The sequence below is a fragment of the Puma concolor genome, chromosome C2, assembly GCF_028749965.1.
Source record: "Puma concolor isolate L17-30 chromosome C2, mPumCon1.1.hap2, whole genome shotgun sequence".
In the NCBI taxonomy this organism is placed as follows: domain Eukaryota; kingdom Metazoa; phylum Chordata; class Mammalia; order Carnivora; family Felidae; genus Puma; species Puma concolor.
Genome location: NC_141675.1, coordinates 75,355,066 through 75,380,969, shown reverse-complemented (window position 1 = coordinate 75,380,969; position 25,904 = coordinate 75,355,066). Strand labels below are relative to the sequence as shown.

The 25,904-nt window shown below is 39.8% G+C and overlaps 1 protein-coding gene across 3 annotated transcripts in view; it reads left to right on the top strand.

The window, feature by feature from the left end:
- Nucleotides 1-4,169: 4,169 nt before the first annotated feature.
- MCCC1 (methylcrotonyl-CoA carboxylase subunit 1) overlaps nucleotides 4,170-25,904 on the top strand; it is a 58,067-nt gene continuing 36,332 nt past the window's right edge. The window contains exons 1-8 of one of the 3 annotated variants that reach the window (XM_086674814.1): nucleotides 4,170-4,643; nucleotides 8,318-8,364; nucleotides 9,860-9,999; nucleotides 13,390-13,485; nucleotides 17,722-17,843; nucleotides 18,387-18,534; nucleotides 18,623-18,744; nucleotides 25,345-25,456. In XM_086674814.1, coding sequence (XP_086530940.1) covers nucleotides 4,555-4,643; nucleotides 8,318-8,364; nucleotides 9,860-9,999; nucleotides 13,390-13,485; nucleotides 17,722-17,843; nucleotides 18,387-18,534; nucleotides 18,623-18,744; nucleotides 25,345-25,456 — 876 coding nt within the window. In that variant the 5' untranslated portion in view covers nucleotides 4,170-4,554. The remainder of the gene's footprint in view (nucleotides 4,644-8,317; nucleotides 8,365-9,859; nucleotides 10,000-13,389; nucleotides 13,486-17,721; nucleotides 17,844-18,386; nucleotides 18,535-18,622; nucleotides 18,745-25,344; nucleotides 25,457-25,904) is intronic. The other 2 variants (XM_025913331.2, XM_025913330.2) reach the window with 2 other exon arrangements.

Below are 25,904 nucleotides of genomic sequence, written 5' to 3'. Positions count from 1 at the left end.
TAGGAAACTATACAAAGGGCAATGAGGGCATGGCCCTTTCCAGCCCGCTACCAACTCTATCCCAGGTGTAGCACCTCCCCAGGAGAGAAGCCTCTCAGGCTCTGGTGCTAACAGTGTACGGACCAGCTGCTGCTCAGGCAGATTTGCCTTTTCACAAAGGCTGGTAGTTGGCCCATTGCTCTACAACATTAACTGATAGCTTTGCCTCAGGGATGTGTCAACTCTCCGTCATAATATAATCCAAAGAGATCAGGACCACACAGATATCCCACAGGACATCACACTGAACCATTATTTTGATGACATTATGCTAATTAGACAAGCACAAAGCGATTATTATGTTGGAGGTCTTGGTAAGAAATATGTATTCCAGGAAGCAGGAGACAAACCCTATGAAGATTCAGGGACTGACTAGTTCATTGAAATTTTTAGGGAGCCAGGGGGTCAGGGCCATGCCATATGCCACTTCAAAATAAAATGCAGATGTTTTGCATGTTGCATCCTTTCTACAAAGAAGAAACCATAGGTTCTTAGGTTCTGGAGGCAACATTCCACAGCTAGGAAAAGTCATCGCTCATTTACCAGGTGACATAGAAAGTTATCAGTTTTGAATGGGGCCAGAACAGGAGAGGGCAGTACAGCAACTCTAGGCCATAATGCAATCAGCCCTACTGCTTGAGCTCTACAATCAGGCAGACCTCAGTGTGTTGGAGATATCAGTGGTGAGAAAGGGACAGTATGGAATTTTTGGCAACCTCCAGCGAGAGAATCATAACACAGGTCCTGGGTGTTCTGGAGTAAGGCTGAGGCCATGCCATTTGCTGCAGAGAAATAGATGCCCTTTAAGAGTCAGCTCTTGGCATGTTACTGGGTCCTGGAACACTTGACTTTGGGACACCAACTTACCTTATATCCAGAATAGCCCATTTTGAGCTGTATTCTGTCATATCCACTAAGCAATAAAGTCAGATGGGTCTAGCAGTAATCAGTTGTAAAATGGGTAATATGACAGAGGTCAATAAACTATAGCTCATGGTTTGGACATCTGTTTTTGTAAATAAAGTTTTGTGGAGTATAGCTATCCGGGCCCTTTTGTTTACATGTTGTCTATGGCTGCTTTACAACAGCAGAGTTGAATAGTTGTGATAGAAACTGGTCCACAAAATCTACATGGGGCTGGATCTCACAAACTGGGAGATCATAACCTGAGCCAAAACCAAAAGCTAGAGGCTTAACCACTGAGCCACCCTGGTGCCCCTCATTGTGGTTTTGATTTGTATTTCCCTGATGATTAGAAATGTTGAGCACCTTTTGACATAGGTGTTGGCTATTTGTATGTCTTCTTTGTAAAAGTGGCTATTCCAATCCTTTGATCATTTTTAAGTTGGATTATTTGGGTTTTTTTGCTATTGAGTTGAATGAATTCTTTGTATGTTGTAGGTATTAACCTGTTGGCTTGTAACCCTCCTGGGAGCTTCCCAGGTGTAATCTAAATTTAGCCCCAATACAAGGAGGGCAAGGAGAGACCAAAGGAAGGGGCAGGTCACTCCAAGTTGGTAAGGTGGCAGTTTTAATAAGCAAGGAGAACTTACATATGAAGCTTGTCTTGGGCAGCAGCAAGACAATTGGATCCCCACACCTGCCTGCTAGATCTTAAAAGTTTATAAAGAGGTCCTAATTGGATTCAGTCACATATACCCTCCAGTCGTTTTCAACACCACATCACCATCTCAAGGCTGTGTCCTTGGAGCAGCTCTGGGAGTGGGAAAGGCAAGCAGAACCCACATTCTAAGGATAGGGGAGGGAGTGAGGAGCCTTTGAGCACCTGAGTCCAGCTCAAGGATTAATCGTCAGTCATATCTTTTTTGATGACGTTCCCCAACAAAACCTCTTATCAGATATAGGGTTTGCAATTATGTTTTCCCATTCTTAAGTTGCCTTTTCATTTGACTGTCTCCTTTGCTGTGCTGAAGCTTTTTAGCTTGATGTAGTCCCAACTTGTTTACTTTTGTTTTTGTTGCCTTTGCTTTCGGTGTCATATCGAAAAAAATCATTGCCAAGACCAATGCCAAGGAGCTTTTTCCCTATGTTTTCCTCTAGTGGTATAAGAGAGAGGTCCAGTTTCATTCTTTTGCATGAGGGCATCCAGTTTTCCCAGCACCATTTACTAAGGAGACCATCCTCTCCCCATTACGTGTATCTGGCACTCTTGTCAATGACTAGTTGATCATATACATGCATGGGTTTATTTCTGGGCTTTCTACTTTGTTTCATTGGTCTGCTCATATTCTTTGACAGCTTTCTATTACATTATAGTTCTCTTTTCTTATTTATTTGTGGGAATTATTTATATATTAAGAAAAGTAGCCCTTCATCTGTGATAAGAGTTATAAAATTATTCCCAATTTACTGTTTGTTTTTTCCTAAGTGTGTTTTGCTCTGCATATCTTCAAAAAATTATATAGTTGAATTTATTAATTCGTTTTCTGTTATACTTTGAGTATTGTGTTACACTTAGAAAAAACTTTCCTCTTTTAAAGTCTCCCATGATGTCTTCTAGTTCTTTCATGCTTCCATCTTTTATACTTAATCTCTTATTCACTTGGAACTTATTTTGATTTTAGGTGTTAAGAAGTGATTAGGGGTTCAACTTTTTTTCTCAGAGAACTAGCCTCTTGTCCAAATATCACTTCTTTAATTATTAAGTCTTAAAATCTAACATGTATGTTCCATTTTATTTATTTTTTATTTTTTTTAAAACCTCCTATAAACCAGCTGTTTTTTTTTTTTTTTAACGTTTATTTATTTGTGAGACAGAGAGAGACAGAGCATGAACGGGGGAGGGTCACAGAGAGGGAGACACAGAACCTGAAACAGGCTCCAGGCTCTGAGCTGTCAGCACAGAGCCCGACGCGGGGCTCGAACTCACGGACCGCGAGATCATGACGTGAGCTGAAGTCAGCCGCTTAACCGACTGAGCCACCCAGGCGCCCCTGTATGTTCCATTTTAGCAAGGACCTGTTAAGCATCTATGAACACAGGTTTTTTTTTTTTTCTTTTAAACTATTAGTAAGATTAATTAATTATATTAATATTGAATCATTCTTATATTTCTGGAATAAACCTAAGTCATGGTATATTATTATTTTCACATGCTACCAGATACTTTAATTAATAAAACATTTGGCAGTTTTTACATTGATATTCATAAGTGAAATTGGACTATATTATGTGTGCATGCTATCTTTGGTAATTTTGGTACCAATGACATGTTCTCTTCATAGAAAGAATGAAAGACTTTCTTTGTGTGTGTGTGCTCTAAGACAGAATTAATAGCACTGGAGTCAACTACTATTTACCATTTTGGTGGAACTTCCTTGTGAGAGAAGGTGGGCCACGTGCTTTGGCGGTGAAGGTGAAGGTGGAACTGAAGGTAGTGGAAAGATAGTTCTTTGCTAACATTTTCTCGTTCTTCTATGGTAATCGTTTGATTAGATTTTCCATCTCAGGATCTATTTTGGTACATTGTATTTTCTTGTAACATCATCCATTTTATCCAAGTTTTCAAATTTATTTGCTTAAAGTTGAGCAAAACTAGTCAAATCTATAATTTGTTTTCTGTATGTGACTTTTTCCCACTTATTTTTTTTATCACAGCAAATGTGCATTGCCCCCCCCCCCCTTTCTGGTTAAACTATTTTGCTGTTATTAATTTCTTCTCTAACCTCTGGATTTATTAGCCTTTATTACTCGTTTCTTAATTTATTAATTTCTTTTATCATTACCAATTTCTTTCTTCTGCTTTTCTATGTTTATTTTCATATTTTTAACCCTTAAATTGGATAATTAATTTACTTCCACTATAAATTTGCTTATGAGCCAGCTTTAACTATGTCCAAACAAGCATCTGTATGCAGTATTTTTATTTTCTAGATATTCTGCAATTTCGGTTTGACTTCCTCTTTTTCCTAAGCCAACTAAAACACTTTTTTAAAAGTTTAAGTAGTTGTGACTTTTTTATTTTAGTTGTTTTTTATTTGTTTTTGTTTTTGTTTTTTTCCTCCCCTTTCTTGAGAACACTAGAAAGTTATGTATCTTGCCCTTCACTGCATTTGAGTTTTCCCCCGGGACTCCTCTTCCCCCACTTTCTCGCACCTTTAATGATAAAGATCAAGAGGAAAGTTCTCCTTAAAGCCCGACGAGAACGAGGGAACCCTGCGGGCCAGTAGAAGAAACAGCAAGCCAGCCCCGCAGGTCCTTCGGTGAATGAGGGCCAACCCCTGGTTCAGTAGGCGCTGCGCCAAGGAGAAGTAGGGACCACACCTCCGCGGGCTTGTGGACTATTGGCCAATCGTCGCCTCCGAAGTCCTGCTCTGTTCTTTGATTGGTTTTGACGGAGAGGCCCCCGCCACGCTTTAGAGGCCTAGCGCCTGACTGGGACCTGGACGGTGGCCTGTGAAGGACAATAGGCTTGCGGAGCGGAGGAAAGGTTTTGCAGGGAGTGGGAAGCAGCTGGTGTAACCAGAAGTCGGAGAGCGACCGGGTTGTGGAGCCATGGCGGCAACCTCTGCGGTGTCGGTGCTGCTCTTGGCGGCAGAGAAGAACCGGTGGCTGCGAGTCCCGAGCCTGCTGCTGCCGCCGAGGTAACGTGAGGCGGAGGGGCGGTGGATCAGCGTCCGGGGTCGGAGGCAGGGGTGGTGTAAATGGACCCCAGCACGCCGAGAGAGGTGCGCGGGTTCCGAGGATCGAGCGGGAGGAGGGGAGAGCGTTAGGAAAACCCCAGCCCCTTTCACGGTGTTCTGCTCTGCTTGGCATCGGGAGAGAGACCTGTTCACACCCAGCCCTTCCTTTTCTTCCCCTTGCTCCCCGTATCCACTCTGCAGCCTCTATTTGCCTCTGTTTTTCCATTTTCGGGCAGTGGGGGAGGGGTGGAGCTGGGCCTGCCACATCCCTGCTTCCCTCGCTACAGGGGCAAGAGAGACGCTTGTACCGCTGCTAACCGTTAACATGGTGCTTTCACTGCATTCCCTGTGTGGGGAGTGTTGATGATCCCCGTTCTGGTGAAGCTCAGAGGGGTCAACGACTTGCTCAAGTTTACACAAGGAGTAAGAAATGGAGCCAGGACGCCCCTCGAGCCCCTTTCGGTTCAGCTAGCCCCGGTCAGGTGTCCGGTTCAGAGGCTCTGTGGAGTTCTTTCTCATTATTGGAATGGATCAAGCTAACAAAAGTAAATTTACCTTCCAGAGGGTGAGAGGTTGGTCTGTTAAAAGTTCTCAGAGGCAAGTTTGAACAAAGCTATGACTCTAACTAACCTGACTCCAGATCAGTTTCAAATTTTGAGCTGTAAGTTTCAATGACAATAAATTTGGTAGTGAAGACATCCTCAGGTCTCCTGGTAGCAGGCTTCTTTACCTTGCTTTGTTTCTTCCTCCTCTTCACCTCCTCCTCTGTTCTGGAAAGACAGGGTAGCTTAGTGCTGAAGGGCACAGACTGTGCTGTCCGAAGCCAGGGTTCTCAGCTTTGCTACTCACTAGCTGTGTGCCCAACCTTGGGCACATTACTTAATATCTCTGTGCTTCAGTTTCCTGACTTAGGAGGAGGTGATGATACTATTCCTAGAGGAGATAATATTAGTACCTAGCACTGTGTGAATTAAATGAATGAATACATGGAAAGAGGCTCAAACAATCTGGTGCATATGAATCAATCCATAAATACAGCCTTTGTTTCAAGGTTTTTGTTTGCTTTTATTTTCCACAAATTACTGGAGAGGTATTTAGATTTGAGTTACTTAATTGTAGAACTAGCCCCAGAGTAAAATAAGGCAGTTGGTGAAAGTAATGTTAATGCTCTTTTCTTTCTCCTGGTTTTTCTTTTCTTAGGTTTCCAGGGCTCTTCAGGATATTACACAGACCATTTTCTCTCTCTTCCCTCTCCCTCTCAAATCTTCCCTACTGTGTGTAGAACTGTTCTCAGGTAGCTGTCATCCTGGAAAATGTTACAGTTGTTAATGGCATTAAGGAATTACAAATCTTAGCATTATAGAGAGTATTTTCATGTCTTGTATGTCATGATTCTCCAGTAACTCAGAGAAATGAAGTCTAATGGTGGAATTTTAGAAATAAGAGTATACTGGTATAGAATTTATGTTGAATCAGGGTGGGATTATCTCATGGAAGCAACTTCTTAATTTTGTTTGTTTAAGCCATTGTTTTAAGCTATAGCTTGGATAATGGTGAAAAATAGAATAGACCTATCAAAACATCATTGAGATAGAGGATTATGTTAAGTAGTGTGTCTGTATGTGATTGTAGGTCTGTTTTCACTACAAAATCACAGAGGAAAACTTTAGTTCAGCAATGGCCTTGAAACTTAATCAGGATCTTAAGCTGGATTTACCAAGAAACAGCCATTTTATAGATAAATCTGTCCAGGACAAGCCTTGAATCTTATAAAAAACTTATCTGAAGAATGTGATGGGAAGATGCTGTGAACCAGAAGATACCTTTTAAAGATAAGGAAAAACAGTCTTTCTCCTTGAAGATTAAGAGAATGAGGTCAGTCAAATTGGAAAGAAGTGGGAAAGCAATAGCCTCCTGAGAAAGCTGTCCTGTGGGACTCAAGTGCCAAAGCTGTGGGTCTTCCCACCAGCCCTTCACGGATGGCAACATCTGATTGAGTTTGCATCAGAAGGCAATGACTGTCTGACCTACTGTTATAATCCCGCCCCCTGCACCCCTGCCCCAGTGAAATGCTAGTTCTGTTCAGTTACATAGCTATATGCATACTGTATACATGCTACACATACATAGTTGCTTAGTATCTAATGTACATTGTGGTTTTTATCGCCCACTGTGTACATGATCTAAAATAATTAGTTCTTTATGACCATAGTTTTAACAAATCTCCCATGTATGGGTGGAAAAGACTATGGTGGAATTCCTTCTGTAATTTGGTTTTTTCCCAGTGTATTCTTTTTAGCTGACACCAGATAGGCATTATACTTACACTTTTTTGTTCCTAAAGTAAATCTGGCCTGCTTTCTGTTACCTCTGGGTTAAAGTTTTGTTACTTGCTGTATCAATATGTATCATGGAACTTAAAAAATTGTTTTAGACCTTAGTAAACTTCTACCTAGTTAAGACACCTCAGACAAGTCACTTAGCCTCCCTGATTCTCCATTTCTTATTAATACAAGGATTCAGCTTAAGTTGTCTACTTTGAAACTGAGAAGTATCTCTTGGTGTCTCCCGTCCTATGTGAGGACACTGAAGTCTGAGTTGTAAAGTGAAAACTGGGTCTTGAGAGCGAAAAAATCTTAGATGTTACCATAGTTACTATACCCTCCAAGGCTCGACCCCTCCTACAAAATCTTAGTATTTATGTTTTTGCATTAGGGGGCCATAATGAAAAAAGACTGGGGAAACACTGATGTAAAATGACTTGCCTGGTGTCACCAGCAGCTGGTCAGTGGGGGGTCTTCTGGCCCCACAGCCAGCAGTCTTTCTGCTGCCCTTGATCAGCTCCTTCTCTTTACTTCTCTGGGCTTAATTGTTCAAACCTTAATTATCAGGGGTTGAAGAAGATTGGTATTTTTCAAACTGTTGTGTGACCAGCATATTTTATTTAATGAAGTGGAATAGAACAGAAAGTATCAAAACACAGAGAAAATGTTCTGTCACGAAAATTCTGTTTTGTGTGTGTACCAACTTGTGAAGTCAGATACAATTTTACTTGAGTCGAAAGAGTTTGAAAAAGCTGAACTGTATGATCTTGAAGTACCTTGGCTTTCTAATTGTGACCCTGTGGCCATTTGCCAGCCTCTGGAGCAAGCAGGTTAGGTGATCCATTCAAGGACACACAGTGCCAGAGACAACAGCCAAAACTGTAACTTCCGGTTTCTAGAGTAATTTTCTTCCCTCAAAGAAAGTCTTATTAAGTTACTTTGTAGGCTTCAGGCTTAACTAAGGTCACATCTAGACTTGGTTTCAGGTTTTGAATTAATAAATCATATAGTGACTGAGGGGCGCCTGAAGCCTCCGACTTCACCTCAGGTCATGATCTCACAGCTGGTGAGTTCAAGCCCCATGTCAGGCTCTGTGCTGACAGCTCAGAGCCTGGAGCCTGGAGCCTGCTTCAGATTCCGTGTCTCCCTCTCTCACTGCCCTTCCCCCTATGCACTCTGACACACACACACACACACACTCTCTCTCTCTCTAAAATAAGTAAACATTTAAAATTTTTTTGATTCTTTTGAAACAACGACTGATCTTGTATATCCTGTTTAATTATTATTCCATTTGGATTCATTTGCTAGGAGATGGACTTGGAGGCAGAGAACCATGAAGTATTCAACAACCACAGGTACAGTCTTGATTTGCTTTGGCTTTGCAGATTATGAACTAAGAGAGGGAAATGCTTAATTCCTTAATTTGTGTATATAGAATTAGTGCTCATATATTTTTGAAATTTGGGATTTTCATGATCATTTTATTAGTACGTATTGAGCCATGGTTTCCACCTCTTTTATGTCAAATCTCCCCTGTTGTTGAGTCTACAATATATACAGAAATAATTGGAAACATTTACATTTATGTCGTTACTTCCGTCTGTTTGATCCCGTTCAGTGCCGTGAATTGGAAAGGCATAACCCTGATGGTCTAAATCAGTGCTTTAAAACCATTCTGATAAGTGGCAGACATTTTTTCAAATAAAATTTTACACGGAATTCCCAACGATTAAACGTATGAAAGTGTAGACACAGTTGATTGGGTGCAGCTTCCTCCCCACAACACACACATGCATACTTCATCCCAGCAGCTCCTGTGACCTGTGACAACTCAGACTCCATAGATCCCCATAGAAAAACATTGTTTTAAGTTATAGAAAACCTTATTTGTTTTAGAATAATAGCCATTATAAACTGCCCAGGAGCATTTATTTCATATGTGATACGGAAGTGCATTTTACATATTAACACAGTAACACGTCCTGTGGCACGGATACCAGTGCCCTGGTGCAGCACTCAGTGTTCACGCAAGAGAGCCATACGTCCCTGTGTTTGCGTGCAGAGGGATAGAAGCGATGGAGTTGAGCGACTGCAAGTTCAGATTCTGAGGTGAACCTAACCTGGGTTCAAATCCTGGACCTGCTATTTCTTTTAGCCAGTATACTTTCAGGACAAAATGAGCATAATTTCAGGAAAGTAGTATCTCTTTTCATTGTAATTCCTTTATGTTTACAATTTATGTAACAATAATAGTATCTACTCCATAGGATTATTGTGAGGATTTAAATCCAGATTGAGTCTTTAGCACAGGACCTGCGGCATAAAAAGTACTTACTAAAGACTAATTATTATTAACTATGAGGGGTGTTTTGGGGCTATTGTAATTTGACCTTTGGCATATCAAAGCATCTTTTCATTTTAAAGTTGAAAAAGCTGAATAACATAAGAGTGTATGTTAATAAGGGTATCTTGGATTTCAGGGGCACTTGGGTGGCTTAGTCGGTTAAGCTTCCGGGTCTTGAGTTTGGCTCAGGTCATGATCTCACAGTTTGTGACTTTGAGCCCTGCATCAGACTGTGCACTGACAGTGTGGAGCCTGCTTGGAATCCTTTCTCTCTCTCTCTCTCTCTCTCTCTCAAAGTAAATAGACATTTTTTTAGAAAAGGGTATCTTGAATTTCAGTGAAAGGAAATGCACTAATATTAGTTAAAATGACTATTTGAGACTCTGTTATGCTAATTTTACCAAAACAAATGTTTATCAGCTGATTAATATAATGGAATCTTTATTTTGCTTTCTCATTCTTTGTTCTCCAATAACATTTGTGTATGATTTTCATGGTGTTTTAAGCAGGACGAAACATTGCCAAGGTCCTCATTGCAAACAGAGGAGAAATTGCCTGCAGGGTGATACGAACAGCTAAAAAAATGGGAATACAGTCCGTGGCTGTTTATAGTGAGGCCGACAAGAATTCCATGCATGTAGACATGGTATGTTGTTAAAAACCGAAAGTCAGATTTTGTGATTGTATTTGTTTATTATGTTGGTATTTTACTCCTTTATGTTGACATTTTATGTTTGCTAGTGTTAATAGGACATAAGTGGGTAGGTTCAAACTGCTCACTAATTATCCCTGTTGGGATACATTTTCCAAACGTAACACCGGTTTAACTGAACAGTGTGTTTTGCTGTGTTTAGTTGACTTACCAGCAAGGTCCTGTCTTATCAAGGGTTGGTTAAAATAGTTCACAGAATGTGGCCACAGATCATACTTTGAGTGGCACATATCCAGGTCCCTGATGTACAAGAAGGATGCAGATCCCAGTCTTAGCAACTACCACATACTGGCCAGGGGATCTTTGACAAGTCATCTGATGTTTCTGAGCCTTGGCTTAACTATAAAATTATAACTGAAAGGATCCCATTTCCCTGAGGTCTGTAAGTGCTACCAGTTGTTACTAGCTATTATTCACCAGACAGAGCCAACCATGGGTGAATTCAACTACTGGCCTTCTTTACGCCCACAGCAAGATTGAGCAGCGACAAATTCATGGCAACCAGCCTCCGCTCTCCGGGCACTTTTCTCTCTCATTCTGTGTGTTGACCATCTCAAGCCTGCTTTGTGCCATTCTAGCTGCTGACTCTCCCTCCACCCACCTATTCTCAGCAGATGATCTCGACTCACAGGGAAAGCAGAACTGCGCTTCCTGCCGCAGAATCTCTTCACTGCATCTGTGTCTGTCCTTGTCCCGTTCAAGACACTTATCTTCCTGTGCTCTGGAGTCCTCCTCTTACCTTTTCAAGGATCTTCCATCTTCTTTTCACACTGTATTCTGTCACTCTACTTCGTCTGCTCTTTGCTAAACACTTCCGAATTTCTATTTCTAGCCCAGACTTCATTTTGAGTGTGATACAGGTATACCCGGCTGCCCACTTGACGTCTCCACGTGGATATGTGACAGGTACCAAACTAATATGCCTGACGTGGAACTCATGACTTTGATCTGTGGTGAAGCTGCTTTTCCTGCACACTTCCCTCACTCAGCAGATGACACCACCATTGCCCCTAAAAACCATAATGCCAGAGATCTGGGAGTATTTGAACATCTTCTGTCTTCCTGCCACTCTACATCCTTCCCCTTCCCTATCTAGACAGTCACCAAGTGCTGTTTATTCTGTTTCCCAGACACTTCTTTCCGCTTCTTTCTGTCCTCTGCCACCAGTACCTTAAGTCATAGCTGGCATCACCCTCACCGGCCCGATGTGGTAGCCTCCTAAGTGGTCTCCCTACTTTCATCTTGACCTCTCCCACGGTATGTTCTATGTTTCATCCAGACTGATTGCCTAAAATCAGATTTTTGATGTTACTCCTCTGCTTCTGCTTTAAATAACTTAAGCCTTTTTATCATCTACCGGACTAATAAAGACGGATAATATTCAGTGTTGGTTAATGTGGTTAGAAATTGGTACATTGATGGAGATGTGTGTTGGTGACACCAGTTCAAGGGACGATCAACCAGGAGCTATTAAAATGTTATATCCTTCACCCAGCCTTGCCAACATACCTCTAGATCTCTGTCCAGAGACATGTTCACATGCATGTGCAAGCAGAGGCATGTATAGGAATGCTGCCAGCATCCAGTTTTTTGCCATTATGACCTAAATGTCTGTTCAGATGTACGTGATTAAATGAACTTTGGTACCTCCATACTGTGGAACATTATGCCATTGTTATAAAAAATGAGGTAGACATACGTGCACTAGCAAGGAAAGAGCTCCCAAGACCTACTGTTAATGAAAACAACAATTACAGGAGTTTGATCCTGTTTGTGTAAAAACTAAAAACAAAAACTAAAACTGTATGTGTTTATGTAAATATATATAAATAAATAGGAATATGGATATGGAAAAAATATGTCCCAAAGATCATAGTGGTTTTATCTGGAGGAGTTTTGAAGTGAGGGAGAAGGTGGTGCCAAAAGACCCCTTTGCCTTTGTATTATTATTCACATTATTTTAATTTTTAAAATTTTTTTTTTTAGAGATAGAGAGAGAGAGAAAGAGAAAAAGTAGGGGAGGGGCAGAGAGAGAGGGAGACACAGAATTCGAAGCAGGCTCCAGGCTCTGAGCTGTTAGCACAGAGCTCAATGTGGGGCTTGAACTCCTGGACCGCAAGATCATGACCTGAGCCAAAGTCTGATGCCCAACAGACTGAGCCACCCAGGTGCCCCTATTCACGTTTTTTAGAAGGAGAATAGATTTGTGTTTTGTGGAATTAAAGTTTAGGAACAAAAAATGACAACCAAAAAACCTCATTATGTGTTACCTTAGGAGAAAATCCAAAGCTTTAACCTCCCGCGAGGCCCTCTGAAATCTGTGCTCCCTGGTCTGTCCAGACACATCTCTGGTCCCTGACCCCTTGTGCACTGGGCTCCAGCCACCCAAGCTTCTCTGTCAGTCCCTCAAATGGGCCAAGTTTCTTCCCACCCCAGGACCTTCATATATGTTGTTTGCTCTGTTTGGGAGGCTTGCCCCCATCTCCATTCCTGTTCTCAACTCCACATCCTGCACCCGTTTGCCTGGCCAAACCCTGGTCATCCGGGAGGAGCCGCTGATCTTCCTTCCCAGTCTTTCCTTGAGCACCCTCAGGCCTGATCAGTCTTCCTCTTCGCCTGCATTGTGTCCTTTGTTTTTCCTTCATGACCTTTCTCACAGTTGTCATTAGATATATGAATGTGTGTTTGATGTCTGTCTCCCTCTAGACAGGGACATTGTTTACTCTTGTACAGGCAGCTCCCACCTCAAAGCATGGCACCTGGTCGACATTCAGTAAGTCTTTGAATAAATGAATGATGTTTTCTGTCTTGTCTACTCCAGGGGATGCTGTGATTATGTGAAAGTTTTAAAGGACGGTATAAAGTAGTTCACAAATGGATAGAAAGAGCATTATCATCCTGCCTAAATAATTATATAAACTTCAGTAAACTTCATAATTTTATTTCTTGCTGTATACAACTGTCCTATGTTTTGTGTCTTGCCAAATTGGCAAAGTTTTGGCATTAGATACATTTAAAGTTATTATTGTTACTAATGATGATACTGTGGTTAATGCCTGTTGCTTTTTATCCTAAAGACATTTTATTTCACTCTATCTAGTGTTTAGTTTATACATAAAAATCAAGTTTGGGCATCCTCTTCTTGCAGAGATTCCAAACTGGCTTATTTTTATAACATAGACATGAGCTGGTCCTTCTGTTTCTTATTTCTTGCATTGTTCTTGGGGAGCCACCTTTTTATTTATAATAATCAGATGACCCTGAAGCAGTTCTGTCGTGTACTAGTGTGTGCAAGCCGTGTAAGCATGTAATATTCCTCAACAGGCAGATGAAGCATATTCTATTGGCCCCGCTCCCTCCCAGCAGAGCTACCTTTCTATGGAGAAAATCATTCAAGTGGCCAAGATCTCTGCTGCTCAGGTAATAAGATCATGCCAGTCTGGCTTAGACTGGTGGGATGGATGGGGGCAAAGGTAGGGCTGATAACACTGCATCTGGTTCACTTCTTTTTTTTTTTTTCCCTAAAGTTTATTTATTTTATTTTGAGAGAGAGAGCATGAGCGAGGGAGGGGCGGGGGGGGTGGAGCTGGAGAGAATCCCAAGCAGGCTCCACAGCTGTCAGCACAAAGCCCCATGCAGGGCTCAAACTCACCAACAGTGAGATCATGACCTGAGCTGAAATCAAGCGTCGGACGCTTAACCAACTGAGCCACCCAGGCACCCCAGTGTTCTCTTCTTTAGAATCAGTTCCTAGACTGAATAACTTAGGCATTAATTTATACACACAGGTATTTAAAATATGTTTGTTTCTAAACTTTTTAGTTATCTCTTGGAGTAAAAAACCCCTAGGAATGTACAGAGATGATACTAATACATGGACTTTATATATTTCCTTAGGAATGCAAGCACTATAACAGAAATAGCACTTCATATGTTTATCACGTGTTTGAACGTATATGACATAGTATTATTACCTCCATTTTACAAATGTAAAATCTAATGCACAGAAGGTTACATGATATCCAAAATCATCTAGTCTCAGGGGCGCCTGGGTGGCGCAGTCGGTTAAGCGTCCGACTTCAGCCAGGTCACGATCTCGCGGTCCGTGAGTTCGAGCCCCGCGTCGGGCTCTGGGCTGATGGCTCAGAACCTGGAGCCTGTTTCCGATTCTGTGCCTCCCTCTCTCTCTGCCCCTCCTCCATTCATGCTCTGTTTCTCTCTGTCCCCCAAAAATAAATAAACGTTGAAAAAAAAAATTTAAAAATCATCTAGTCTCGCTAATCAGAGCATGTTCCATGGCATTGTTTGGGAACACTGTAGAAATGCAGACTCTTAGGCCTCACCCCAAGCCACTGTAGTTTACATTTTTATGCATACTTTGCATTTTTATTAAGATCCCCAGGTGCTTTGAAAGCAAAATTTATCATTGAATGAGACAGGATTAAACAAGAGTCTCCCGACTTCTAGCCCTATATCAGACGAGGCTGAGCAGTAGAACTTCATTGCCCTGCATTTTGATAAAAGGGAAGATAGTATTTACTCAGAAATTTCAGGCTTCAGACACCTGGGTGGCTTACTTGGTTAAGCATCCAACTCTTTTTTTTTTCTTTTTTTTTTTTTTAATTTTTTTTTTCAACGTTTATTTATTTTTGGGACAGAGAGAGACAGAGCATGAACGGGGGAGGGGCAGAGAGAGAGGGAGACACAGAATCGGAAACAGGCTCCAGGCTCCGAGCCATCAGCCCAGAGCCTGACGCAGGGCTCGAACTCCCGGACCGCGAGATCGTGACCTGGCTGAAGTCGGACTTTTAACCGACTGCGCCACCCAGGCGCCCCAAGCATCCAACTCTTAATCTCAGCTCAGGTCTTGATCTCGGGGTCGTGAGTTCAAGCCCCACATTGGGCACCACACTGGGTGTGGAGCCTATTAAAAAATAATAAATGAGGGGAGCCTGGGTGACTCAGTTGGCTAGGCATCCAACTCTTCATTTTGGCTCAGGTCATTATCTCACGGTTTGTGAGTTCAAGCCCTACATTGGGCTCTGCACTGATGGTGTGGAGCCTGCTTGGGATTCTATGTCTCCCCCTCTCTCTCTCTCTGCCCCTCTCCCATTTGCTCTCTCTCTCAAAATAAATAAACGTTAAACAAAAGTAAGTGAAAAAAATAAAGAGTATGACTTGTTCTCTCCACCATGGGAAGAACATATCTCATTTCTGCTTGAAGATAGAGCCAACAGCAACAACTTTGGATCTGTACATACGTTTGAACAAGCGCAGCAGAAAGGTTACAAACTAAAAGCATGGAATAAATTATTTTGGCAGAGATTTAAGGGTAGGAGACAACAGTTTGTATCTTTACTGGTAAAGGCATGTTAGTACTATGGAATGAACGACGTTAACAGGCTTACAATCCTGTGATCCACTAGAGTGAATTGGTGGCTAAATACATACATACCTGATGGCTAGAGAAATTAGCTCCCTGGTTACAGTAGTGTTGTTGAGTTTTCCTTTCCGATATATTCAAATGCTCAAGAATTCTGTGATCTGGATATATTAAATTGTTCTTAATATAAATCAGCTAAAACTTCTTGAGGCCATTCCCATAATGTGTGGTTGGACTTTATTTTTGTAAGGAAACAGCTGCCTTTCTTTTTAGTTATAGAGAAAGAATATTTATCTAGTTCATCAGAGTTCTCTTGAATTAAGTATCTGTTCAAAAGAAAGGAGGCTAGCAACACCTCACCTTGAAAATGAAATTAAGGAAACAGTTATATTCACAATAACATTAGTAAAAATCAGTTAGCAAAATCAGTTGAAGACCTCTGTATGAAAACTATAACATGTTGCTGCAAGAAAAGAAGTTCTAAATAAATGGATAGATATATCATTGGAAGAATCAATATGTTACGATGGCAGTTCTTTCCAGATTGGTCTGTAAATTTAAGGCAGCCTTTATCAAAATCCCAGTTGGCTTTTTTTTGGTCGATATTGACAAGCTGGTCCTAAAATAGCCCAAAGGTCTAGTATATAGTTAAAAGAATCTTGAAAAGACAATAAATTTGTAGACTCTCAGATTTCAGAATGCATTATAAAGCTACAGTAACCAAGACAGTATGCTATCAGAAGAGTAAATATAGTCAGTGCAGCCAAATAGGAACTCCCCAAATAAACTCACACATATATGGTCAATTCATTTTTTAACAAAGGCGGTAAAGTAATTCAGTGGAAAATATAGTCTTTTCAACAGATTGTGCTGGAACAATTGGATATTTATATGCAAAAAGATAAACCTAAAATCACCAATGAAAAGGAGTGATGTGCTGATACATGCTAAAAAATGTATGAACCTTGAAAATGTTGTGTTCAGTGAAAGAAGCCAGTCACTGAAGACTGTATGTATTATGTGATTCCATTTATATGGAATGTCCAAAATAAGCAGATCTCTAGAAACAAAGTGGATTAGTGGCTCCATAGGCCTGGACATATGTAAGGAATGGAAGATAACTGCTAACAGGCATGGAGTTTCTTTTTAGGGTAATGAAAAGTTACGTTATTAGGTCTTAGTAACTTAGACTATGGTAATGATTGCACAATTCTGAATAATAAGAAAAATCATTGGATTGGCTAAGTTTATGGCATATTAATTACATGTCAATGAAGATGTTTTAAGAATGGAGTGTCACAAAAAAAATAAAAAGAAGAATGCAGTATTTACTGCATACACAATAGAAAGGCTAAAATCAAAAAGACTGATAATACTTCTTGATTTTGGCTTGGGTCATGATCTTGTGTTTCATGGGTTCAAGCCCCACGAACTGACAGTGCAGAGCCTGCTTGGGATTCTCTGTCTGCCCGTCCCCTGCTCGTGCTCACACTCTGTCTCAAAATAAACAAATTTTTAAAAGCATGTAAAAAATAAAATACAGATTCTTCTATATGATCCAACAATTTCACTTATAGACCTAAAAGAATTTAAAGCAGTGACTCAAACAGGTACTTGTACACCGATGTTCATAGCAGTGTTAGTCACAAAAGCAAAAGGTGGAAACAATCCACACGTCCATCAAAAGATGAATGTGTAAAAAAAACTGTGGAATATGCAGTAATATTATACAGCCATGAAAAGGAATGGAATTCTGACACATGCAACAACATGGAAGAACTTGAAAATATAATGCTAAATGAAATAAGCTGTACACAAAAAGACAAATATTGTACAATTCCATTTATATTAGGTACCTCGATTGGGTACTCACAGAGACAGAAAGTAAAATAGAGGTTATCAGGGACTGTGGAATTAATATTTAATGGGTACGGAGTCTCCGTTTGGGTGATGGCAACATTCTGGAAATGGATAGTGGTGACGGTTGCACAGCATTATGAACGTCCATTAATGCCAATGAACTGTACGCTTAAAAGTGGTTAAAATGGTAAATTTTATGTTGTGTATATATTACCACAGTAAAAAGGAGTATAGATTTTTCTGGTTCAGGTAAGTCTTCAGAACTTTAGTATGAACATTTCAGATATGTCTTTGGAAACAGATCCTGATAGTACCCATAGTGTACCTATCACCCGTGTAGGGAGAGGCTTCCTCAGAAATATGACGTCACCTGCATCACAGTGCTAAGTTTGTCCTTCCATTCTCACTTCTAGGCTATCCATCCAGGATATGGTTTTCTTTCAGAAAACATGGAATTTGCCGAACTCTGTAAACAAGAAGGAATTATTTTTATAGGTCCTCCTTCATCTGCAATTAGAGACATGGGTATAAAGAGGTATGAGTTTATATCTTTTAAATATAACCATAGAAAGGTCAATTGAAATGGTGTACCTATAATAGATATGGTAATCCATGGTTGTTGTTATAGGCTTATGTGGTTTATCTGCCACTCCAGTGAGTTACGGAAATGTTCAATTCATTAGCGTTTCTAATCAATATCTGGATTAGTTTGGGGAATTTTTTTTAAAAAATATATTGTCAAATTGGTTTCCATACAACACCCAGTGCTCATCCCAACAAGTGCCCTCCTCCATGCCCATCACCCACTTTCCCCTCTCCCCCAAGTTTGGGGAATTAAAAACAAGGTGGGATGAACTATCACATGAAAAACTGGATTCCTAGTTATCACAAGAAAACTAATATTTTAATATTTGTGTTAATATTTGTTGTCTCAGACTGCAGTCTGTTTGTTTGTTTTTTACCTCTGGGATATTTTATTTAAAAAGTTCCTTTGTATTTTGTAGATTGGGCTGTTTTGTTCTTCTCTTGTATGAAATAATTCGCAGAATTGAGGCACCTCCTCTTTTTTATTCAAAAGCACATCCAAATCCATAATGGCTGCTGCGGGAGTGCCTGTTGTGAAGGGATATCATGGAGAGGACCAGTCGGATCGGTGTCTGAGGGAGCATGCGGGGAGAATAGGTTATCCTGTCATGATTAAAGCCGTCCGTGGTGGAGGAGGAAAAGTAAGATTGTGCGTGCTCATGTTTTTCATTTCAGGATAGTCTTCTCTGTTTTATTTAGTTTGCGGTCTTAACTATCTTGCCCTCTTAGGGAATGAGGATCGTTAGATCTGAAGAAGAATTTCAGGAGCAGTTAGAATCAGCACGGAGAGAAGCTAAGAAGTCTTTCAATGATGATGCTATGCTGATTGAGAAGTTTGTGGACATGCCAAGGTGGGTTTGGCTTTTTTTCTGAGTCAGATTTTTAAAATTAAACTTTAAAAGAAATGTAGGCAAACTATATGAAATGTAAAGTTCTAGTAGTACATAAGTACATTAAATTCCCCAATCCCACCCCCTGATGTAACCACTTAGTGTAGTATGGTATGCATCCCTCCAGGTATTTTCTAAGTGAATAGAAATACACATACGTATACTCACAGAGTACAAACTACATACAGAAGTGCAGTGAGTAGAACCTTACATAGTATGATATGCTAATATTACATCATAGCCATCTTTCTGTCAGTAAATATAGGTCTACCTTATTCTTTTTATTGGGCTTAATAGTTCCATGATTTTGATGTACCATTAATTTATTCAGTCAGTTTCTTATTAATGGAACTTAGGGTTTTTTTCAAAATAAAAAAAAGGGGGGGCACCTGGGTGACTCACTCGGTTAAGTGTCCAACTTCGGCTCAGGTCATGATCTCATGGTTTGTGAGTTCGAGTCCCGCGTAGGGTTCTGTGCTGACAGCTCAGAGCCTGGAGCCTGCTTTGGATTCTTTGTCTCCCTCTCTCTGCTTCTCTCTCTGTCTCTCAAAAATAAACATTAAATTTTTTTTTAAAAATTCTTATAAAAAATTAAGTTTTATCTTACAGAACTCTATAAGCATCCATTGAGATTTTCAGAAATAGATACCTAAATTGAATTGTAAGTGATATGTTAACAAGTAATAATACTAACACCTCACCCTTATATTTCACTTACCATAATCTTACCATCCTAATTCTGATCTAATTCCTGCAACAATCCTGTGGGTAGGCCTATTCCTATTTTGCAGGTGAGGACACTGAGGAACAGAGTGGTCATATGACTTGCTTGAGGTCTCCCAGTTGGGAAGTGGTGAAGCTGGGATTTGAATTCAGAATTCACACTCTAAGACACTGCACTAAACTGCTTCTCTAGGTACTGCTATAACAAATGCCACGTGAATTTCTAATTTTTTTATTTTCTGGAATTTTACTTTCACATGTATTGCTTAAAATAAGATACTGACTATAAAAGCCTCTCGTTTCATAGATTTTGTGGTAATTATATATATGTATATAAAACCTGTTGGTTAAGTGACTCTATAAAGAATAATTCACTTGGGAACTATGTGAAAGGAGAGGGATTTATCTTGAAGGTAATATACCCTGAAGCTTCAGGCCCTTCCCTTGTCTGAGCCTCTTGTAAGATCTTCTACCTAACTTTGTATTCTTCTTAAAGATGGCCCCCAAATTGTTTTTGTTTCAAGTGCTACAAAACTTCAGATTGACCCTGAGCATGGCATGCTAAGCTAAATTCATTTAGAGTTTGATAGTAAAAACAAAAGTGAATTTTATTTATTTTTTTTTTTTTATTTTTTTTTTTTTCAACGTTTATTTATTTTTGGGACAGAGAGAGACAGAGCATGAACGGGGGAGGGGCAGAGAGAGAGGGAGACACAGAATCGGAAACAGGCTCCAGGCTCTGAGCCATCAGCCCAGAGCCTGACGCGGGGCTCGAACTCACAGACCGCGAGATCGTGACCTGGCTGAAGTCGGACGCTTAACCGACTGCGCCACCCAGGCGCCCCAAAAGTGAATTTTAAAATAGGCCAATTGATTAGGAGAGTGCGTCATATGCCACCTGTTAGTGGAAAGTGAGGCAAAACTTTCCACTTAATTTATTAAGGAAAATTCCAGGGTCAACTGAGGACTCCCTTTCACAATACATTTCAAAGAAGAACAGGCTGACTATCCAAATTGACATGCTCTTGAGTTAGAATTGCCGTGGAGCCATCAGCTAGCTATTCCAGTGACCATAACTCAATAACATTTTTCCAAGATGTAAATTCTTTGCATGTGAAATGTTAGCTGTATATTACCTCACATTGTAATTTGTTTCCCCAATAGCTTGGAAGCTCTTGGGAATCAATGACGTGGTAGTATGTTCCTTTTTGTTTTTCCCTATATATCACCTGGCATGCTACTTTCTTCACGACAGGCATCAATAATAATATTTTTTATAATATAGAAGTAATATAAATATTACTATATTTATACTTATTATATTATTATATATATTATTATAAACAAATATAAATTTCCACATTACAAACATGGAAAATACAGATGATAGAAAACAAAGTCACTCATAATCTCATTCTCCTAATATGAGTAATAGTATTTCTGTATATATTTATTCTGAATTTTCTAGTAATATTTTAATGTCATGGTAATTATACTATTTTACTATATAACAATTAATTATAGTAATTGATTAATTAATTACTAAATAATTAGCTGTTGAGTTAATGGAGTGCTGGAAGATTGTCAAGGTGGTGCTTATAACTGAGGAAAGTAGATATCAAGATGTTTTATAAATCTGCTCAGAACTGTTGAGCTTATCTGAAAGGCTGGGATAGAAAACAATCTTCAAAGTGTACTATTTTGGAAGATAAAAAAGAAATCAGGTTCCTTTCTCATTTTATATTCAATATATATTCTAGATGGGTTAAAAATGTAGCTAGGAAAATAAAAACTATAGAACTCTTAGAAAATACCAAGGCGTTCTTGGTTGACTCCAGCTGTCTCTGTCTATGTAGCCAGATCCCAGCAGTGGCTGAATTGGAACAGCTGAGATTTGGTGCGCCTCCTGGTTCTTACACACTATGCTGCAGGATCTCTACGTTAGATAAAGCAGCACAGCAAAGGATTAGTTAGAAAAAGGAAAATAACAAAAGCGATCCGAAGACTACAGAAATCATAACAGAACACAGATCCTCAATTAGTTTCTCTTATAAGCAGCGAAAGGAGTAAGTGTTTGCAACTTCTGAGAACTCGGAAAAAAGCTGCGTTGTGCTGCTGGTGTGTGTTCCTTTCAAAACCTGGAGTCCTTGCTACAGTGCCTCTTTCCCTGAGGCAGCTAAAAGAAAAGGGAGTGTCAATAGAAGTAAAATTTTACAGTTGGAATTTGAAAAGTAAACCATTTGATTCCAACACGTAAAGAGTTTGGAAGTTGTCACCCGCATCCGAAAAGCAAGTAAAAATCTGAACAAAATGAGAGTCAGTGAATTTTAGACGCACCAGAGAGCTGGGGCCGCAGGGCAGACCACCACCCTGAAATCTGGATGGCGCACGAATACAGCGAATCACAGCCAAGGTCCGCTTGCCCAGAGCAGAAGCCACTGCACCCATAAACTGATAGGAACACTTCGGTGGGGATTTTGGTAAATTACTGGAGTCTGGGTGTTGACTAGCTTGATAGTGAGAAACTCCTCAAGGTCCAGTGTTAGGGGAACCCCGAATTTTCATGAGTTTTCCCTTCAAGAACACCACCAGGTTCTCACAGTGAGAATCCAGGAAAAATTCCCTCCTGCTTGGGGACAGAGAGAGGAGAATTGTAACCATTTGAAATAGGCCCAGAGTGATCTGTTCTCCCTAACAAAGGCCAGCTCTGCAGGGGAAATTTTACCAGCACCTTTTCTGTCCTGTGAGAAGGGCAGTTAGCCAACCCTCACCCCTTTCCAGCTTTCCTATTTTATGTAAAGAAAGAAAAAAAATGCTAAGAAACACTAATCGGGGGCTCCTGGCTGGCTCAGTAAGTGAAGCGTGGGACTCTTGATCTTGGGGTCGTGAGTTCAGGTTCCATGTTGGGTGTACAGCTTACTCTAAAGATAGATAGATACAAAGAAAAAGAAAGAAAGAAGGAAAGAAAGAAAGAAATAAAGAAAAAGAAAGAAAGAGGATGGTGTGCTCATGAGCATAGTCGCCTGTAGTATACAAGGATACAGGCCCAGTAAAAGACTGAGATTTAAGATAGATAGATAGATAGATAGATAGATAAGATAGATATAAAATAAAATCCTGAGATTTAATCATTAGGTTACAGAATGCTTTCTCTCCCCTGCGCCCTTCTACCATGTCACCAGGGCCCCAGTATAATAATGGGGTTAGAACTGCAAGAACTGCAAGGCACAGGCTCTATTTAAGAAGAGTTCATAGTCAAAGACAACAGGAGAAACAAAACAAAACAAGGACCCTAGAGGATACAAGCCTTTGGTACCTACAGCTACTGCAGATATTAAACCCAGTCTCCTAGCTAGGTTAACATTAAACCTTGCATTAAAAGTCTGTTTGCCTTATTAATCATTATGTGATACCTCATGTACGGCTTTTAACAAAAGAAATTACAAGGCATGCTAAAAGGCAAGAAAAAGCACGGTGCGAGGAGACAAAGCAAACACCAGAACCACAAATTCTGGAATTATCAGATATAGAGGTTAAAGTAACTGATTAATATGTTAAGGGCTCTAATGGACTGAACAGACCACATGCAAGAACATTTGGGAACTGTAAGCAGAGAGACAGACACTCTAAGAGAAAAGTCAAAAGAAAATGCTAGGAATCAAAAACACTGGAACAGAAATAAGAATGCATTTGATGGACTCCTTAGTAGACCGGACACAGCTGAGGAAAGAATCAGCGACCTTGAACATATGTCAGTGGAAACTTCCCAAATAGAAATGCAAAGAGAAATAAGAATGAAAACAAACAGAACATAATGTCTAATGACTGTGTGGGACAATTTTAAAAGGTGTAACATGTGTATTATTTGAACACTACAAGGGGAAGAAAGAAAGCAAGAGAATTATTTGCAGTGATAATAACCAGAAATGTTCCAAAATTACCAAATTTTCTAATGTCCCAAAAACCAAACCATAGCACCAGGAAGCTCAGAGGACACCAAGCAGGATAAATATCAAAACATTTTTGAATACTATTCAGACTGCAGGAAACCAAAGACAAATAGAAAATCTTGGAAAAAAACACAAGGGGTAAGAACCCCTTACCTATAGAGAAACAAGGATAAGTATACCAGGCTTAAGCAAGAATAGGGTGGAGTGAAATATTTATAAAGCATTGAAAGAAAAAAAAAAAAAAACAAACCCTAATATAGAATTGTGTGTCCAGTGAAACTGTCCTTCAAACATGAGGGAAAGAGAGAGACTTCCTCAGACAAACAAAACTTGACTTGTAAGAAATGATAAGAGAAGTTCTTCAGAGAGAAGGAAAATGATACAGGTCAGAAATTTGGATCTCCATAAAGAAAGGAAGAGCGTTAGAGAAGGAATGAGTGAAGGTCAAATAAAATCCTTATTTTTCTCTTCCTAATTGATCTCACAGACAGCAGTTTGTCCAAAGCAGTAATAGCAAGAGATTGTATGGTGATGATAACTTAAAGGTAAATGAAAGGGGGAGGAAAACTCAAGAAGGCAGATCCAAAAACAAGAAATCACCTATTATTTTGTCAAGAGAATGTGTTGGACAATTTGGAAAATTTTAAATCGAGCATTCGGTAGAAATGGTATATCAAGAAACTAAATTCTTCTAAGTGGTTTAATGAAGTGGCTTCATGTGGTGAACAAAAAGGAACAGAAATGAGCTATTGTGCTAAAACAGTACATTTATGAGAACTTTCCTGTTTTTTTTTTCTTTTTGACAATTTTTATTTTTAAAAACAGGAAAAGCACTTGCTGATCACTCATTTCTACATCATGGTGGTGAATATTTGAGGTGAACTACAGAGTGAACATATCAAAATAAAGCTACTGAGAAGAGTGCTTTCATGTTCACCAAATGGTCTGTTTATGCTTATTTTCCATAGTGTTATGTACATCTACTCTTTTTTTTTAAGTTTATTTATTTATTGAAAGAGAGAGAATGAGCAGGGGTTGGGGGCAGAGAGAGAGCAGGAGAGACAGAATCCTAAGCAGGCTCCGCACTGTCAGCGCGTGACATGGGGCTTGATCTCACAACCATGAGATCGTGACCTGGGCCAAAATCAAAGTATGCTTAACTGACTGAGCCACCCAGGCGCCCCTGCATTTACTCTTAATATGATTTCTCAAAATTTTACTATGTTAGACTCCACTTTAAAGTGCCTTTTTTGTTTTTATGATATAATGGTCTAATTTTTTTTTTAATTAATCATCTATATTACTTTATTTCTTAACCTTTTTACGGATGAGCCATTGTAATTTTTAGTCTGCCTTAGTTTATAAAGTCTGACCATAAGAGTTGATTTTTAAAAATCCCCTGATTGGGGTGCCTGGGTGGATCAGTCTGTTAAGCATCTGACTTCGGCTCATGTCATGATCTTGTGGTCCAAGAGTTTGAGCCCCGTGTCAGGCTCTGTGCTGACAGCTCAGAGCCTGGAACTTGCTTCAGATTCTGTGTCTCCCTATCTCTCTGCCCCTCCCTTGCTTACACTCTCTGTCTCAAAAATAAATAAACATTTTTAAAAAAAATTTAAAAGAAACAAAAAATAAAAATTCCCTGATCATAAAAACGTTTTCATTGGCTTTTTGAAAGTGAGTATGAAATGTGTCTATAATTTGTAATTTTGAGGTAGGATTTATCAGTGTTTTCCTTGACAGTTTGTACTTGTGATTTGCCCCTACTCTGAGGTCATAAATATAGTCTCCTATGTTTTCTGTCTCATTTCCTAATCACTTCATATACATAAATTTTTTTCTAGAATGTTTATTCTACAAATGGAAACTTTTTCATTGTGTTTTTAAATAGGCACGTAGAAGTCCAGGTTTTTGGTGACTACCATGGCAATGCTGTATACTTGTTTGAAAGAGATTGTAGTATACAGAGGAGACATCAGAAGATCATTGAGGAAGCCCCAGGGGTAAGGACCTTGTAAAGACAGCTTCTCTGTAACATAAACCTCAATCGCTCTGATTTTCACATCAGAAATCTGTGAAGTTAGTGTCTGAATAACTGCTTCCCAGTGGTAATATAATGGTAAGGCCCCAATGCAGCATTGAGGATGAGGAGGGAGTTGATATTCTTGGGCTACCATAGAGAGGGCGCACAACAGGGCCGTGATTCTTCTGGATGGTATCTAGGAAGATCTACTCTGATCCAAGTACAGACTGTGCCTGACTTATGGTGATTCAACTTAGAATTTTTTTACTTTACACTGGTGCAAAAGTGATACATACTTAGTAGACATCATACTTCAAATTTTGAATTTTCATCTTTTCCTGGGCTAGTGATACGTGGTGTGATGCTGTCTTGTGATGCTCGACAGTGGCTGCAAACCACAGCTCCCAGTTAGCCACACTGTCATGAGG